The sequence below is a fragment of the Erithacus rubecula genome (assembly GCF_903797595.1).
Source record: "Erithacus rubecula genome assembly, chromosome: 2".
Taxonomy (NCBI): domain Eukaryota; kingdom Metazoa; phylum Chordata; class Aves; order Passeriformes; family Muscicapidae; genus Erithacus; species Erithacus rubecula.
In genome coordinates, this window is record NC_136685.1 from 35,130,302 (window position 1) to 35,146,975 (window position 16,674).

General features: G+C 40.9%; 1 protein-coding gene across 5 annotated transcripts in view; it reads right to left on the reverse strand.

Annotated features, from left to right (window-relative positions):
* Window positions 1-8,824: 8,824 nt before the first annotated feature.
* Window positions 8,825-16,674, reverse strand: part of BACH2 (BTB domain and CNC homolog 2) — a 184,092-nt gene continuing 176,242 nt past the window's right edge. For all 5 annotated transcript variants that reach the window (XM_079297488.1, XM_079297491.1, XM_079297489.1 and 2 more), the window contains one exon: window positions 8,825-15,789. In XM_079297488.1, the coding sequence (XP_079153614.1) occupies window positions 15,310-15,789 (480 nt within the window). In that variant the 3' untranslated portion in view covers window positions 8,825-15,309. The remainder of the gene's footprint in view (window positions 15,790-16,674) is intronic.

Sequence of the window (16,674 nt, forward strand, 5' to 3'; positions counted from 1 at the left end):
TGCTCAAAGTCAGAGATTCTGTTCAATTTTTTTCCTCTCCATTCCTAAACCCCTCCTTTTTTCCTATATACAAAACAAACAAAACCAGCTTATTTCAAATCTTTTGTGGTAAGAAACTCAAGTGTTTCTTGTTGCATTACTCATCCAAAAATTGTTTGTGAGTTCCAGTTTTCATGGGGTTACAGTTCTTACATTAAGTCAGTCAGCATAAACCATGTTAAATTGTCACTTAGGTGCAATTTAACCACTTTCCACTTGAACCCTTCTAATACAGGGAGAGAGCCTAGAGCCTGATCTGCTTACCTGCTGGGTTTTGATACTCAGATAGAAGACTCTTTTAAAAGGTGAAGTGCCTAAAGTTATTCAAAGCAAGACAGAATTTCAGTAGCACTCTGTTGAGAACTCACAGAAGTTGCTTGGCAGTTTTTCCTATGTAATGACAATGATTGTACCTTCCATGAGAGATCTTCAGAGAAATATAGTCAGTTTGCAAAACAATGTCATTACTCTTGAAAGTAACACTCTTCCAGCATGCTATATCCTGACATCATTATGTACAGGACTTGTGCTAGCAGTTTAAAATGTGACTGATTTAGGTATGCTACCTCGTGCTTCCTGCTTACAGCATGCAGTATTTAAAAGTACATGTTCTTTGCAATACTGAGGCAAGATTTTGGCAAATGCACTTTATTCTGGCACTGCTGCAGCATTTTTATGAATAGTGATTTCAATACACAAATACGCTGGTGCATCACAAATATGTTGAACCTGGACATTAAAACTTGAATACTCTTCCACTCTGTATTCCTCAATTCCTGTATTTAACTATTTAAAGGCACTCAGCATTGGTTTGCTTTGTTTTGCCTTGATTTCCAGAAGACAATAATCATGTATTAATGATAGAATCATAGAACTATTTGAGTTGGAAGGGATTTTAAAGATCATCTAGTTCCAACCCTCACTGTTGTCAAAGGACGCCTTCCACTAGACCAGGCTGTTCAAAGCCCCATCAAGCCTGGCCTTGAACACATCCAGGGATGGGGCATTCACAACTTCTCTGGACAACCAGTTCCAGTGCCTCACCACCCTCACAGTAAAGAATTTCTTCCTACTAAACCTACTCTTTTTCAATTTAAAGCTGTTCCCCCTTGTCTTATCATTGCATACTCTTGCTAACAGTCCCTCTCCAGCTCTCTTGTAGGCTCCCTTTTACTTACTGTAAGGCCACTATTGGGTCATTTTGGAGCCTTCTCCCAGCTGAACAGCCCCAATTCACTCAGCCTTTCCTCATAGGAGAGGTAATGTTTAGATAAAAGAAAAACGTGTGTGATTAAATTCAAGATCTATTGAACATTTTTTAAAATAAGTACTTAAAAGTAGTTATGTTAAAAAAAATCCAAATTAATCACAGAAATATTAGCTACTGCCATCTGATTAAGTGACTTGGAACAGTAATGTAGAGAAAGCACAGACACTTTTTAATATAACAGTGAATCCATATGCACAGACATATTCTAAACAGCCACAATACAGGCTGTTCTAACCTGGATTTTGCTAATCTAAGCTGGGTAGCTGAGAGCAGTATTGATGCTGTTCTTCAATTTTCTTTGATAACTTTCCCAAACTATAATCTTAATTCCATACTGGTTCAAGTTTTTTTTTCATTTTCCCCTCATCCACACCATTCTTCCAGAATTTGTCTGCAGAATTCTCTGAATTAGGTTCAGTGAGAGAGGAGTATTAACTCAACATTGAAAATATCACTTTCTACTGCTCAATAACCACTCTAGCAACCTCCAACCAAATACATACCCTTTGCTAAGACAGCATGACAGCTGCAGCTACCCACAAACACCATAGTTTTCTTCCTGGCTGAAAGAAAACCTCAAACTCACACAAAATCCATCCATCTGATGCTGCAGGAGTCTTCAGACAAGCCAGCTGCATTCTGTGAGCTGTGGCACTGAAAGCACTGAGGAAGTTTAATGGTACAGTTTATGGATGCTTGATCTTCAACTAGTGATGTGCTTTTTTCTGACCAGTATTATCCACCCCATTTCCATGCCAAAACTGAATCTCTAACAAGTAAATAATAATCATTAGGGACAAATAAATGTTTTAAAAGTTACCTCTCATTATGTATTGCACCCTCTGGATCTAACTATGAAGACCAGGTGGTGGATTGGATGGGATTTTTTTTCATAAATACAAAACTGCATCTCTCAAAGAGAATAGGAAGTTTGTCTCAGGACTTCCTCTTTGGAGGAAAGGTTACTTTAGACCCTCAGGAGAGAATGCATTTAACCATCTACTGAAAGCCCCTACAAAACAGTGCAGTAGGAAATTGAATACAAAATGCATGTTTGGCTATCAGGATTCCTCAACTTTTCCAGACATCAGCTCAAACCAGACCAGCTCTATACAAAAAAGAAGAAATGCCCTTCCCATTGGTAGGATTTATGCAGACCAACCATATCTGGCCACAATGCAAACTAGAAGGCTATTCAAAACTTCCTTATCTGGAATTGGTGGAGATGAAAAGCCATTTTGTCATTTCACATCCTCCTGCAGCATAAACCCCTGACAAAATATTTACATTGCAACTGTTTAGTTTTACACCCAAACCTCTCACTCTTCATGTCCTGCTCCATTTCTTCCACATGACATTATCCAAAATTAACAATTATTCAGACCAGGAAGCTGAAGTGAGAGAGACAGAAAACCTTAAAAACTTATTTGACTAAAGATCCATTGGGGAAAAAAACCAAAACCTTTTTTAAGCCACTGCTGGTCAAGCTTTATGTTTATTAGATTCTGAAGACAGACCACCAAAACTGAAGCTTCAAGCACATAGCAAAGCAAAGGTGGAGAATCAATGCATGACAGTAGGGTTGTTTCCAATGGATTTCATTCCACCTAAACAGAATGACAAGAGCACTGCTGACTATATGGATGAGCTAATCTTGATATGTTATAAAAACCTACATTGACAGGGGAATCCAGCAACTGAGTGCAGCTGAAACCAGACTATCTGCAAGTCTCCAAAACTTTGGTCCTGAGGACAACAGTCAGCATGCTTTGAAGTGACAGAAAACATTTTTGTTCACTGATAACTGTGTCCAAGTTAATAATTTCCAAGGCTCACTTAGAGGATATATCTTAGATATTAAACAGTATTATTTTATCTTCTAAGAGATATTGTGGGTACACACATAGTTCTGCCCAAAGATTTGCATCTCTCATTTTAATTTTTATTTAAGGAGATACAGAGCTATGGAGCAAGAGGAAATCTACATGGTCCCAGGCTGCCAGACCCTGTTAGGTGAAGCAAGCCTTAAATGGCATCTTTTCACATACAGCTGAATGAAAAGAGTTTCACTGAATTTAGTATACCCTTAATCATAGCTGACAGCCAGGAGGTGGATCTACAAAGGTGTGGAGGAATTATGCTGATGTCAATAGAACTCTGCACATGAATGATATGAGGAAAAAAACCTCATAATTTGCACTAGTCAGGGTCTTGACTGGTGGATAATACATGCTTGAGCCTGATAAGATTAATAGACTGATGCAGTCAAAGATCAGTATATAAGGAATACAGATATGACCTGTGCTCACTTGGAAACAGGCAGGGCCAGGAATTACAGCCCAGAATAGGCACCTGGCTCTTGGAGCATTGCACTGAGGGGTATTGCATGCAAGACTGTGTCAAGCCATTAGGATCATCAAATAACTCTCTTCTTATCTCTGGGGGCATGGAAAACAGATCTGAGCACTCTAAATGAACAACTGGAGAAGATGGCAGTTTTCCTTCCAAAGGCACTGTTGGCCAGAACTAAGCAGTCTTCCCACTCATTTTCTGCAAAGCAGGGAATGATTGCAGAATGATCAGAAAGCTCAGCTGAGATGACCACAGCCTGATGTTCCATCTTCATAGTGTCACAATGTCTTCCTAATTCAATAGCAGAATGCAAGCATTTCTACAAAAGCTGGAGGCTGTCTGATATTTCATTGCTAGCTGCATTTGAAGTCTCTGCTAGCCAATCCTTTGTTAAAGCAGAGGATTCCAGCTCCATGCAACCTGAGCAGGATGTCCAGCATCAGTTCTTTTTGCTCTTCATCTATTTGATAGTTTTCTAAAGAATTCTGTGGTGTGCTCTAAAATCTAGGAATTTTATTTGGTTAACTGGGTTTGGGAATATTTACACTAGACTGGCTACTCTCTTCACAGAAGTATCAACTTTCAGATGACTTGGAACCAATTATCCTACTTGTAACCAATGCCTAAAGTTGTATTAAGAGAACTACTGTGCTTGTGCTCTTGCTAGGGTACCCAAGAGTATTCCAAGAAGATGAAGGGCTTAACATTATCTAATGTTTGTGTTTTTTCATGAAGCCATGATAACAAACCAGGAAATCGTTAGATGTATAATGATCTTAGCAACCAAAATTACTAGATCAATATTTTCAGAAAGAATTAGGCATTTTAGGCACCCTAGATTTTTGTTTTTCAAGAAGTGCTGCATCTTCCCCATCCTCTCCTCCTGAGAGTCCTGTGCTTTCACAGTGTCATTTTTCTAAATCTGTGTTTTTGGCTGTGAAGTAACCAATGTATCTTTAAAGGCCAGGTTCCCCTCTTATGGTGAATGAAGGGAATAAAATTGACAATGAAGCAGATGGCAACACTGATACTCTCAGATTGCAGAATTAGTCCGAGAATGGGCTGCTGATTTGATTCTTTTGCAGAAAAGAACATCTTTGGGGCTGAAATCCTGGTTTTGTCAAGGTTGAAAATTTTACAATTCACTAAGTTTGGTTTCCCTCATTGCACTGCTCTTTGATTTCTTCATGCTGTTCAATTTTTTCCTGCTTCTAAATTCTCCATTCAGCTTTGAGCCTCTTACCCACTGGGAAAACACTCCATAGTGAGCAGGATAGGGAAGAGAAAGCTGCTGTTCAGCATGAGTGCTTGCCGTCTTCTTCAGAACAGGGCATGTTTACTCAACCTTTCAAGAATGTGTGAGGAATAAAAACCCGCTCATTTAACTAGCTGCTCACCTGCTTTTTCTTCTGGGACTGCAACAGCTTGATAAGAGTGAATGTATTTTGAAATAACAAACCTGATAACCACAGAGGAGTTATTTATACAGCTGACATCCCCCAGGAAAATCTACAGGTGGGGAAAGGGACTGGCAAAACCCTGTGTTCCTTCAGGATTTTTGAGAATCCTTAAAATTGTTCACATTTACACCTGCTGGGAACTACTGCCAGTTTTGTAGTTTTTCAGTGTAAACACATCTTTAAAAAAATGAATTAATCCCACAGTACTTTTATTCTGCCCTGGAGCACTGAGAAGAAAGTTGTGGTGATGACAGCAAATGTAGCAAATATCCTGCAAAAGCCACTTGGCCACCCAAAGGTAGCTGTTCACTTGCACAAACACAGACAAATTTTGGGTGTCAGCAGCAGTTGAACCCTAATTAACCCCTCTGAGGATTTGTGCAGCAACAAACAAATAACCTGGATTTTAGAAAGTGGAACTTGTTTAATTAAGTCCATCTTTTTAAGGTTTTGAAGAACTCAAAAATATAAAACCCCCTTACTTGGCACAGGAAGAGCTACTAGGGTGGGTTCACTGATTTCAAACAAATTACAGATTTCAAACTAAATCACAGAATTACAGAATCAGAATGGTTGGGGTTTAAAAGGACCTTTAAAGATCATCTAGTTCCAACCTCCACACCCAGGCAGGGGCACCTTCCACTAGACCATGTTGCTCAAAGCCCCATCCAATCTGGCCTTGAACACTTCGAGGGATGGTGCATCCACAACTGCTCAGGGCAGCCTGCTCCAGCACCTCATCACCCTCACAGTAAAGAATTTCTTCCTAATACCTAATCTATTCTCTTTCAGTTTAAAGCCATTACCCTTTGTTCTATCACTCCATGCCCTTGCTAACAGTCCTTTTACAGCTTTGCTGTAAGCTCTCTTTAGGATTGGAAGGTGCTATATAGTCTCCTTGAAGCCTTCTCTTCTCCAGGTTGAACAACCCTAACTCAGTCTGTCTTCATAAGACAGGTGTCCCAGCCCCTCTGACCATCCTCATGGCCTTCCTCTGGACTTGCTCCAGCAGGTCCATGACATTCTTATACTGGGGTCCCAGAGCAGGATGCAACACTCCAGGTGAGTTCTCAGAGGAGCCAAGAAAGAGAATCACCTCCCTCATCCTGCTGGTCACATCAATGCATTCATGTATTTATTTTGGTTTAAAATCAGTGTTTTCCCTCTTCCCACCCTCCCCTTAGCGTTGAATAAAGCCCTACATGGTAAGTATGTTGTCAGCTAAACACCAGATTCCCTTAACCATATGTGCTGGGGTTAATTACTATGATAGCATTTTTTTTTTCTCCTTTAAGCAATTCAGTTTTGTACTTTCTCTTATTATCTTTCAGAGCATGCTCCTAGAACTATCATCCATTATGAAAAAGTAAGAACATTCTAAGGAGAAGAAATAATCTAAGGGACTGAGCACAAACTGCCTTCCTCTCCCACTGTTACAATGCTAAATTGATGATACAGTTTAAAAAGCAAACAGTTTATTCCTCCATTTCATGCCAATCCCAGCTGTACTGTACTCTGACTGCTGGTGTTAATGGGTAGCTCGCTTCACGACTCAAGATTTCTCTCACGTAGACTGAGCTGGATCTTGTCAGTGTGTGTGCTGCCACTGCAGATAGAGCCTTGTGTCTTTGGGGAGCACTTTGGGATGTACAACCTGTTGTGCATGCTAGTGGTGTTCATATCAGAAGCCAGCCTGATCCATAGAACTTCAAGGTAGTGTAAGACCCAAGGCACCAACAAGAAAGGAATAGTTTGATTTGAAAGTAACCTGGAAGGCTACGTGACCTCTATCTCTTCAGCAGCTGATGAATAAAAAGACAGAAGAAACACTCATGGAATCTGAAAGGACAGAAAATTCACGAGAGAAAAAAAACAGCTGAAGAATATCTGCTGCTTGTCTGCCTGTGCTAATGCAATCCTCAAACTCTGACAGAGTCTTTCCATGCTAATGTAGCCTCCTCATAGCTGATGCTTTTGGATTTAAATTTGAAACTGAGAGGTATCAGACAATTGAAGTGCAAAACATCTATCCTTTCCAGTTTGCTGTATGAGATCACATTGTGGTGATGAAAATCTTATTTGCTTCACAGTCTCATTCATTCATACAGAAGAACCAAAAGATAAGCAAGGCCAAAAAGAGCTCATTTCAGTTTTCTAGTACAGCCTAGCTTAGGAGGGTTGGCTTTCTGGGTTGTATGCAGCCCAAGGAAGCAGCCCAAGAAAGCAGCTCTTCCACTGCTGTACCACTGGAAAATAAAGCACCTTCTTCTGACTGTCCCTGATCCCATTTCTGGCTCCATCAAGCTGCTTTTATTTGTCAAGCTAATCACCGTTCAAATTTGCTATCACCTCAGCAGGGAGCGATGCTTGGAACAAGTTTGTTTGCTATGCAGCTTTCCCTAAGCATAAAAATCGTCCATGACTTGCCAACTCTAAGGCAGGGCTAGCAGAAAGCAGGACTGCAGGAAAATAACTCAAGCATAAAGATTGCAGTGTTTGTTCAAGAGCATGATTTACATTCATATTATGCCTCTCTAGAAACTCATTGACAATTTAGCTGTGCATTTGTTCAGCATTTTAAGACAAAAAACCAAAAAACAACAACAACAACTTGAAAGAGTAGCCATTACATGCCAGCAAGAACAGAGGGATGGAGAAAAAGCTTTGCTAATGTACTTGGTCTACTCCCAGGCTGTGTAGATATGGTGGATGCAACATCTTCTGACAGATTTGATGAGGTGGGAAGCCTTCCTCATATATTCTCAACAGGAAGATTTGGAAAATTGAGTAATGAAACTGGAAAGTAACACTTGATTTTCTTCCATGAGAATTTTGATTGAAACATAGCAGGAAATTTTTACTGCTGCAAATGGAGGAGAATGCAACTTGCATCTCTAAGGTTGGTGACCAAGGAAATGCGATCTGTAGTCTTCCATCTAGTGACAAAAAAGCCTGGGGACCTCCCTCTAGCAGCCTGCCCTCTTCCCCACTCCAGAGTATCATCCCAGGAAGTGTGTGGGCCAGGGTAGGACAACTGGTCACGGCATTCCCCCCTCCCTGGGTCTCCTCCTGCCAAGCTGCTGACACCAGGAGAGAGGTGGTTGATGTGGGGCTCCCACAGCACAAACACCTCACCGCTAGACCCCATGTCCTGCTTATGGTAAATAGCATCTAAAGCTGTTGTAATTTCTTCTTTCCTTTCTGGCTTTCCTGCTAATGTTCCATGGCATGAGTTTCCTCCTTCAAAGGGAACACTACAGAGATTTTTCAGCTAAGTTTTGTTTCTACAGAAACCTCTCTCAGTTTCTCTCAGGTTTTCCTTAAAGGGGAAACAAACCCCGGCCTCTTCCCTTACCCTCCAACAAGTACACTGGAGCTTTAGAAGACCAAAACAAAGACTGAGCAGAATTGCCTTAAGTCATGCACTAGGGGAATGGGTATAGATACAGCTTATTTGATCTTCCAAAAAAACCTTATTTCATGTTTGCAACGGAACACCCTGGGCTGTTCCTGCAGATCAAAGGTAACTGGATCCCTGGATCAAAGAGTGCTAGAATTAGCAGTGGGACCACGTGAGTAGAAGTCTCTTCATCAGTCCAGAGATTTACCTGGCAGTAACAACTGCATCCAATCCACCTCCTATATCTCACCTAAACCTGCATGTTAACCAAGCCCTGCAATATTGATTTCAGAGTCGAGACGATTTACAATACATAATGATATGTCTTTATTTCATCAACAGAAATGGTGTCTAGACAAAATTCAGTTAACACTAGCAATTCAAATGAATGAAAAGGGTTGGGTGGTTTTTTTTCATTTTTGTTTTTTTGCACAATACTGTATTTACAATGAGTAAATGACATTTTAAATTCATTAGTTCATAGCAATGCTTTCTTCCAAAAAGGTAAAAATTCTTAGTAACAGAGAGTAAGCATCAACAGCCACCTCATTTATTTATACAATAAAAATCACAAGAAACCACAGTCACCTAGAAAAAAAAATAAAGACAAGCTTAAGAACTAGTACAATAAAATGATGCATTGAATTAAGTTACATTAATCGCATAGAATTTGTGTAAAAAGTATGTAGAAAAAACACCTGATGTAACCTGTTACAGTCATTGACCAGTTATGAGAGGTACAGAGGGTTATACAGGTAGATATGTGTGAAAACTGTCCATACTGTTTGACCTGGGGAGGAAGAGAAGAGGGGATGCACCCCCTTGCATACACTGATAAAACCCTGTTTTGAATATGGCCTCTGAAGTTTGTAAGGCATATATAAGAGGTGCACTTGTAACCAACTGGTTCTGGAACAAACTCTTAGGGCATTCTCACCCTTGAAATCAAAGGTGATGCTTGCAACTTTGAGTAAACAACCACGCACCGAATATCACCCAAGTGTTTAGTATCGTTCCTGCTGGTCTGAGGGATCCAGAGAGCTTCAGGCAGAGCCAAAGCAGCAGCGAGCACAGGACTGAAACCGTGCACCATTCTCACAGATGCAGGGTGCCACCAGCCTGGGCAGGGGTGCCAGCCACAGCCCCCAGCACGGGGCAGCTGCTCCCTTTCTGCCCTGCCCACATCCCAGAGCGTGGGCTCCTCTGGCTGCAGGCATGAGCCCACCGGGAACTGCAGCCCCTGCCTGGCTCCCTCCACAGCTGGGGGGGTCGTTGGGTTCCTAGCCTGGGACCATCTCTGTGTCTAAGCAATCAATGAGATCAAACACTGCCAGTTCCCATTTCTATTTTGGGATGCTAGTTTCTTTCTGCATGCCCTTAATTAGCCAAAAGGGACAACAGTGGCACTGCATGAACCACACAGTGATTTTCACTTACAGCAAGGGCTCTGCCCACAGTCACTTAAGTTTGCACAAGAACAGGAGTCATCTAACTGGCTTTTTAGCAGTTGTTTGGTTGGGATAATAAGCTTATAAAAAGGATATGTTTAGCATTCCTTCCTGCCAAAAAGTGATTTTGTTTGCAAAAATGGCAATATTATCCATGTAATATCTTAAAATGCCTATCAATAATTGACTTTGATATAAATAATAACTATCTTGGTGGAATGTAGGAAAATACTGTACACTTAGTCTTTGCAAGTAATGCCATTAAAATTTTGAGAGTAAAGGGAATATTATTCTACAGACCACCAACGATAGATCTTTTAAATATACACACAGTATTTGAACATATGCATATACACATATATTATATTCTACAGCATCAGACCTGATGCCTGAGTCATAAAATACTCCAGGGAGTATTATAAATATACATATATGTATTATAAACAGGAAAATACACGAACACACACACTCTGACTAGAATTACAGATGTATGCATACATACATACACGTATTTTATATATGGATGCAAAATTAACTTGGACTGTGTTGGCAGAGACAAAACTGAAATGAAGTCAAAATCTGTTGAGAAAATTTTTAACAGGAAAGAGAGCAGAAATTCTTTATGTTAATAGTTTGAATTTCACCTCACTTCTGATAAAAATAAAACTACTCCATACTTAGCAGATCCCCTCCTTATGCAAAGCCGCTGCTCATACTGAGCTAAAACTTCTCAAGGCAGCCCTAAAATAGAGACTTTTAAAATGCTGTAGCCATGAGCTACAACATTCACCCAGAGGCACCTTCAAAAGCATCTCAGATCAGGGAAAAAAAAAGGTGGAAGCAGCACTCCTTGTTGCAATGGTAGAGGATGTGAAGTGGAGCAAAATGTGAGCCTGTGGAAGCATGGCAAATGTCCACTTCATCTCACTGCAAAATTCACTGAGGGTCTCCTATTCTGTGAATGCATCCCTCGCTTGCTCTTCACCACCACAGCAGTGGATTATAAGACACAGGGGAGGATGTGGTGTTGATTCTGGAATTGCAATGCTTCACCATGCCTTCTCCTAGAGGATCAGTTTTCATTTTATAACAGGATTATAGTGATTCCAGCATGCAGATTTGTTTTATTTACTAGGCAATCATGAAGTCACATATGAAAAAAATTAACTATATATCTAGGCATTTCAACTTCTATTTAAGCACTCTTTAGGATACAGACATGATGAAGTGTGGCACTCCAGATTAACAACCACAGTATCAGCATTAATCATTTCTCTGGCAGCAGTTAATCCACTTAGCAAAGTTACGTATCTCGTTCCCACTCTCCTTTTTAAAGAGAAGTAGCAGTTAGCATACTAATCACTGTGGCTTGCTTTGCAGCACATTTTACTTCCTTGGGAAAAAAGTAATACAGGGATTAGATCCAAAAATATAGTGCATCTTAAAAGCAGCATATACCCTTAGAAAGACATTTAATAAATTACTTGTACAATATATAAAATAATAGTTTTATACTGCAGCATCAAACTCTTGACGCCTGAGTCACCACGTTAGGAAGTCAGTGATATAAATACTGGGATCTCCTGATAACACAGCCAACATTTTTGCTTTTGTTTTGCTTGTTTTCTGTTTTGTTTTCACTCTTTTCTTTTTTTAAATTTATTTTTTCACTATCTTTTTGTTCCAGAATCAGCTTGCAATGAGCTTTGTGTTCAAGGCACCCCCAGAGAACGCAGAGAAACAAACACATTATATAGTGTAGTATTCACCTGACAAAGCATAACAAGCCTAAATGAAATGAGGTTTATGAGGTTTCCTGGCAATACAAGTATAGCAATAGCAGAGGAGAAGGAGGACTAGATACAGACTGGACAGAGCTCCAAGGACTCACATGCCCACGGGAGCAGAGCAGTGCTCAGCAGGAGATGGGGTCTCACCGTGCCATTCCCAAGCAACGTCCAGCAGGAGAGATGCTGCATGTATCCTCTTTGACAAATGCAAAGAGATTCTTAAGATCACAGTGACCACTGGCCAAAGTCTTAGAATTCTGCAGTCAGATTTTTTTTTTCTCTTTCCAATGGTATTTTGTGGTCATTTGGTTTGACCTCGTGAGACAAGAATGGTTGGGTATGTAAACTGACGTCCAGGTCTGAAACTAATTCTCCCAGTATCTTCCTTTAATGTTAGCCCAGTAACTGCTTTGAAAGCCACATGGTTCAAAATAGCAAAAAAAACTTCAAAACAAAATAGAAACAAAAAACAACCACCACCACCACCAAAAAAACCCCACTGAAAAGCCATGATACATGTAAATATAGGAAGCAATGACACAAAATCAGCCACTTCTAATGGGAAAGAATGAAATCAAACATCCAGAAAAGCTTGCAGGGGAGGGAAAGAGAGAGACGAGAGAAAGGTTGAGGAAGAGACACTTATTTGAGCAGTGGTTTTACATATCAGTTCCCAAGGTAGAGGAAATCAAGAGACCCAGCACCAGTATGAGGCCAGGTCAAACCTAAGAGCTGCAGCGCAATGGGTTGTGTGGGTGGGTTTTTTAAACCATTGGAATGAGGTCAAGAGTACCAGTTGCACATGAGTTGTTAGTAGAGTAAATCTTCATGTCAGGAAGCAAGTTAAAACTTGGTTTTATACTCATAAAACATTCTATCTATTCATATATATAGGAGGTCACTTAAAAATAAAAAAGGCAACAGAAAAACATCTTTAAAATACTGTGTCAGTTGACCCTTCCCTCCAGCCCGCCCCAACCCACCCCCCCCACCAAGTAGCTATGACTCTATAATGTGATTCACATTTAGTTTTAAATTCTAGCTTTCACCATGGTCTCATAGAAACAAAACTTCTCTGCGAAGCACAGAACTGCTTTGCAACGTCAACAAATTAAAAGGAAAACCAAATCCCACCCCCCACCCCCCGCCAAAGAGCTTCTCAATGAAGTTACCTGCAAAGGATGGTTGGGAGGGGGTTCAGATATATTTAGGTTAAGCTCTTTTAAAAAGAAAGGACAACTCCTCCCCCTTTTTCAACCGTGTGAACTAGGAGTTTATGGCATTTGTATATTTTTGAACATATAAAGGTAAGGATTTTGTACAGTAATGATTAATACTTAAACATAAATATTCTCCTACATTATATACTAGTTTTTCTTTGTACATGCGGGGAAAAAAAAGTATTTTCAACAAACATGGCACATGCTATATGCATTTCCTCCTCAGTAGCTTGGCTACAATTACAAATAGTTTGCATGAGGAGGATAAAAGCAAGACTTTGTGGCAAGTGGGCGACAGTCCATGAGCACAGTCTGAAGATGGAAGAAAGTGGAGAGAGGGAGCTGATTCCTCCTCCAGGGTTCAAGATGCTGATCTACTTGAGTGCCTCAAAAAACCACCAGCTCACACCTCTAGTGTAAACGTTAGCACAGAAGACCACATTATCACTTAGTGCTTCTGAGAAGCTGCTTCCCCACACTTTTTTTTTTTAAACAGGTGTGAACAGCTGGTCATTTTTTTTTCAGCGAGAACAAACAATATCAGCCAATAAAGCACATGACAGTTGTCGTCGATAAAGCCACACAACCTGGCACACGTAGGGCAAAGAACCACAAAATAAAAACTCAGTACACTTAGAATAGTAATAATTATCAAAAAAGTATTAGGAGGTTGTTCTTCTGTCTACACTGTACATACAGATGTTATGCTTGGAAAGCTGCTGTCTCACACAGTCATAACATGAGTCAACATTAAGATACAAGTCCAATACAGTTACAACTAAGCCAATTCACTGAGTAGTCTCCTTTGAGACAGCGCTCATTTAGCTGCAGTTTGTGCTAAGGGCAATGCTGCAGGATGAGAGGATCCTGGAAAGCAACAATTTGATGGGTAAGTGACCAGATCAGGGGTTGGCAAACGTATGTTTTGCTCTTAGAGGATACAGTGCTTAGCTGGACTTCCGTAAGGAAGCCAAAGTCAACAACTAGAGGTGTGATCCTGCAGCCCTGCCTACCTAGGCAGGGTCACTGACTTCACCAGACCCACCTCTGCAGCTCTGCAGGGTCTGGTGGGGAGAACAGGTAATGTTTGAGGACAGCTGAGGTCAGGCTCTGGGGACTAGCCGGAGCAGCAGTTGCTTCCATGAGTAAAGGATGCAGAGTGGGGCTGGAGAAAAAGCCCCCAAGTATATAGACATGATCTCTGTTTGCTTTACTTCGTGGAACATTTGATGAATTGATCCAGTTGTCAAATACACTTTTCTCTAAAGAGTGAAATATACTTTCCCCTATAAGACTCCAAAAGCATCATTAACAGCACTTAAACTTGGTTTGTGAAACAGAAAGAAGTCTAAATATAAAAATAATTCAAGCAGATTCTCTTTACAAATTGTATAGTGAATTCAGTATTTGGCAAGACCGTTTTTACTACATAATGAGCTCCTGAGTGTTTGTCTATTAGATAAAAATTTTCTATTTCCTTTAAGCCATAAAGCAAAGAAAACCATATACTCAAGTTATTCTGAAGTCATGACTTCATTTATGAAAAGAGGTTTGACCAGAAACTCAGTGCAAGTGGCAAAGTTGACCATTACTGTACAGTATCTGCAAGAAAATAAAATAACTCCACATTGCTCAAGTGGCACAGAATGGCTGTGCCAAAAAAATTGTCTATAATAAAATCTCAAATAAGTTTCCGACATTAAAGTTTTATAAATAAGTACAAATTGAATGCTATTGCTGAACTGCGAACTGAGAAAAAAATTATCGTGTAACAAGTTACCAAACTAGTTCTAGCATCAAAGACAAAAAGGAATGTTGGAACTTGTTTGTACAATAGAAATGAAAGCTTCCAGTTTGTAGGATGAGAAAAATTGAGGCATGCAGGGACTCTTGCATATGGATATATATATTTTATATATATTATATATAATATGTACAGTTTAGCTATAAAACTTTGATGTGTAAAGAAGCTGTCTTCAATGAAAAATTGAACATTCAGAGGAAATTCCTGAGTTAGGGTTTTGTGACATGGGCCACTGAGAAAAAAGCTGCGGTTGGGTCCTCAGAGGTGTTATGTCCATCCCTGTTAAGATTGAAATCAACATACAAAAACAGACAGTGTTGCCACTGCTTCGTTCCCTGCCTGAGCAAGGGATAGCACCATTGTGAAGAGAACTCCTGCTTGTAGAGAGGAGGGAATACTTAAAAACAGTATTGCTGCTAAGACCACTGTAGTGTGCACCAAATACGTTCTTCTAGACAACAAATGAACACTGCCACTGGCTGACTGAAGAACACCTGACCAGGTGTAACGTTAAGGTTACGAGTCACTAGGTGTAATCTTTCCTAGGTTGTTCATCTGTTGTACATTTATCAGTCATTTCCTGACAGAAGTCTACCGTGACCGTTTGGCTGCTCTGCTCTGCTGGAAGCTCTCTCTCGGGGTAAGTACCTGCGTCGGCTCCATCCAATCCCGCGCCCGCCGAACAATTCTCCGAGATGTTGTTGGGCAGCCAGGACGCTCCCAGCTGCACTGAGCCTTGCTCTGAGCAGCACTGCATGCTCTCCCCGACGCACTGGGAGGTCACCAGGCTCTGCTCCACTCCAGCTGGGGCGGGGCTGATGGTGGTGACCGGCTGTAGATCCATGGGTCTGAGAACGGGGCAGTATCGGTGGAGAGCTTGGATCTGTTCCGGGCTCTGCATGTCTCTACACACTTCTTGCGAAAGACACGAGAAGTTGTCTAACAACTCTCCCATGCTTGCTTTCAGCTGGTTCCTTTCTGAGAGCAATTTCTCTTTCTCACACACCTGAAAAACAAAGAAGGTGCCTTAGGCTGAGGAAGGGACATCCACTGCCTGCTCACTTTGGGCACTGTATGCAGCAGCACCCAAGAACACCAACGCGTCATGCCTGTTTTCATACGGCCAGAGCAAAAGTCAGAAAGACATCAAGTGTTTGACCACCACGGTCTGTGTGGAAAGCAGTTTGGGAAACATCTGGAGAAAAACATTTGAACTGGAAGAGGATAGAATCTCAAGTTATTCCCACAGAACTGATCCCTTCATAAACTAAGGCTGCCTGACAGCTGCTACAAAAGAACACTGAACGAAACATTTTGAGGGAGACACGACATTTCCCATCTAATCAGCAAGAAAACGGGTTAATTCCTGAGGTGAGGATAAGCTGCTGATGTTTGGTTCACCCTTGAACTGTCAGGTTGGCTGCTTAGGCTGGGTGCACCTCCTGGAGCTCTGTTACCACTGAGAGTGGTGAGTTTATTCAGAAGAGAGGATCTAAGTGTGCTCTGTGGTCTGCACCATGGCTCGTTTTCTTATGTTCTGGTGCTTAATAGTTTGGGCTTGATGTAATACAGATATTTTTACGAACCCAGCCTAGGGTTTCACCTCCAAAATAAAGGGTATTGACACAGTGTAGACTGTAGACTGGGATGGTCCTGCATCTCCTGCTGTCTCAGGCAGGTGGGCATACAGCTCAAGAGAGAGAGTAGATGAGATTCTGTAGAGTACCAGAACTATTTCCAGAGCTGAGCTGGCCCCAAAAGCAGCGCAGCCACGTATCTCACCTAGTAACACTGCTAAAACCAAGATGTCTCAGCATCTGAGGTGTGAAAACTCCACAACTCAGATAATCCAACTATGGGTTGTTGTTGACAGATGATAGTATTGCCCTGG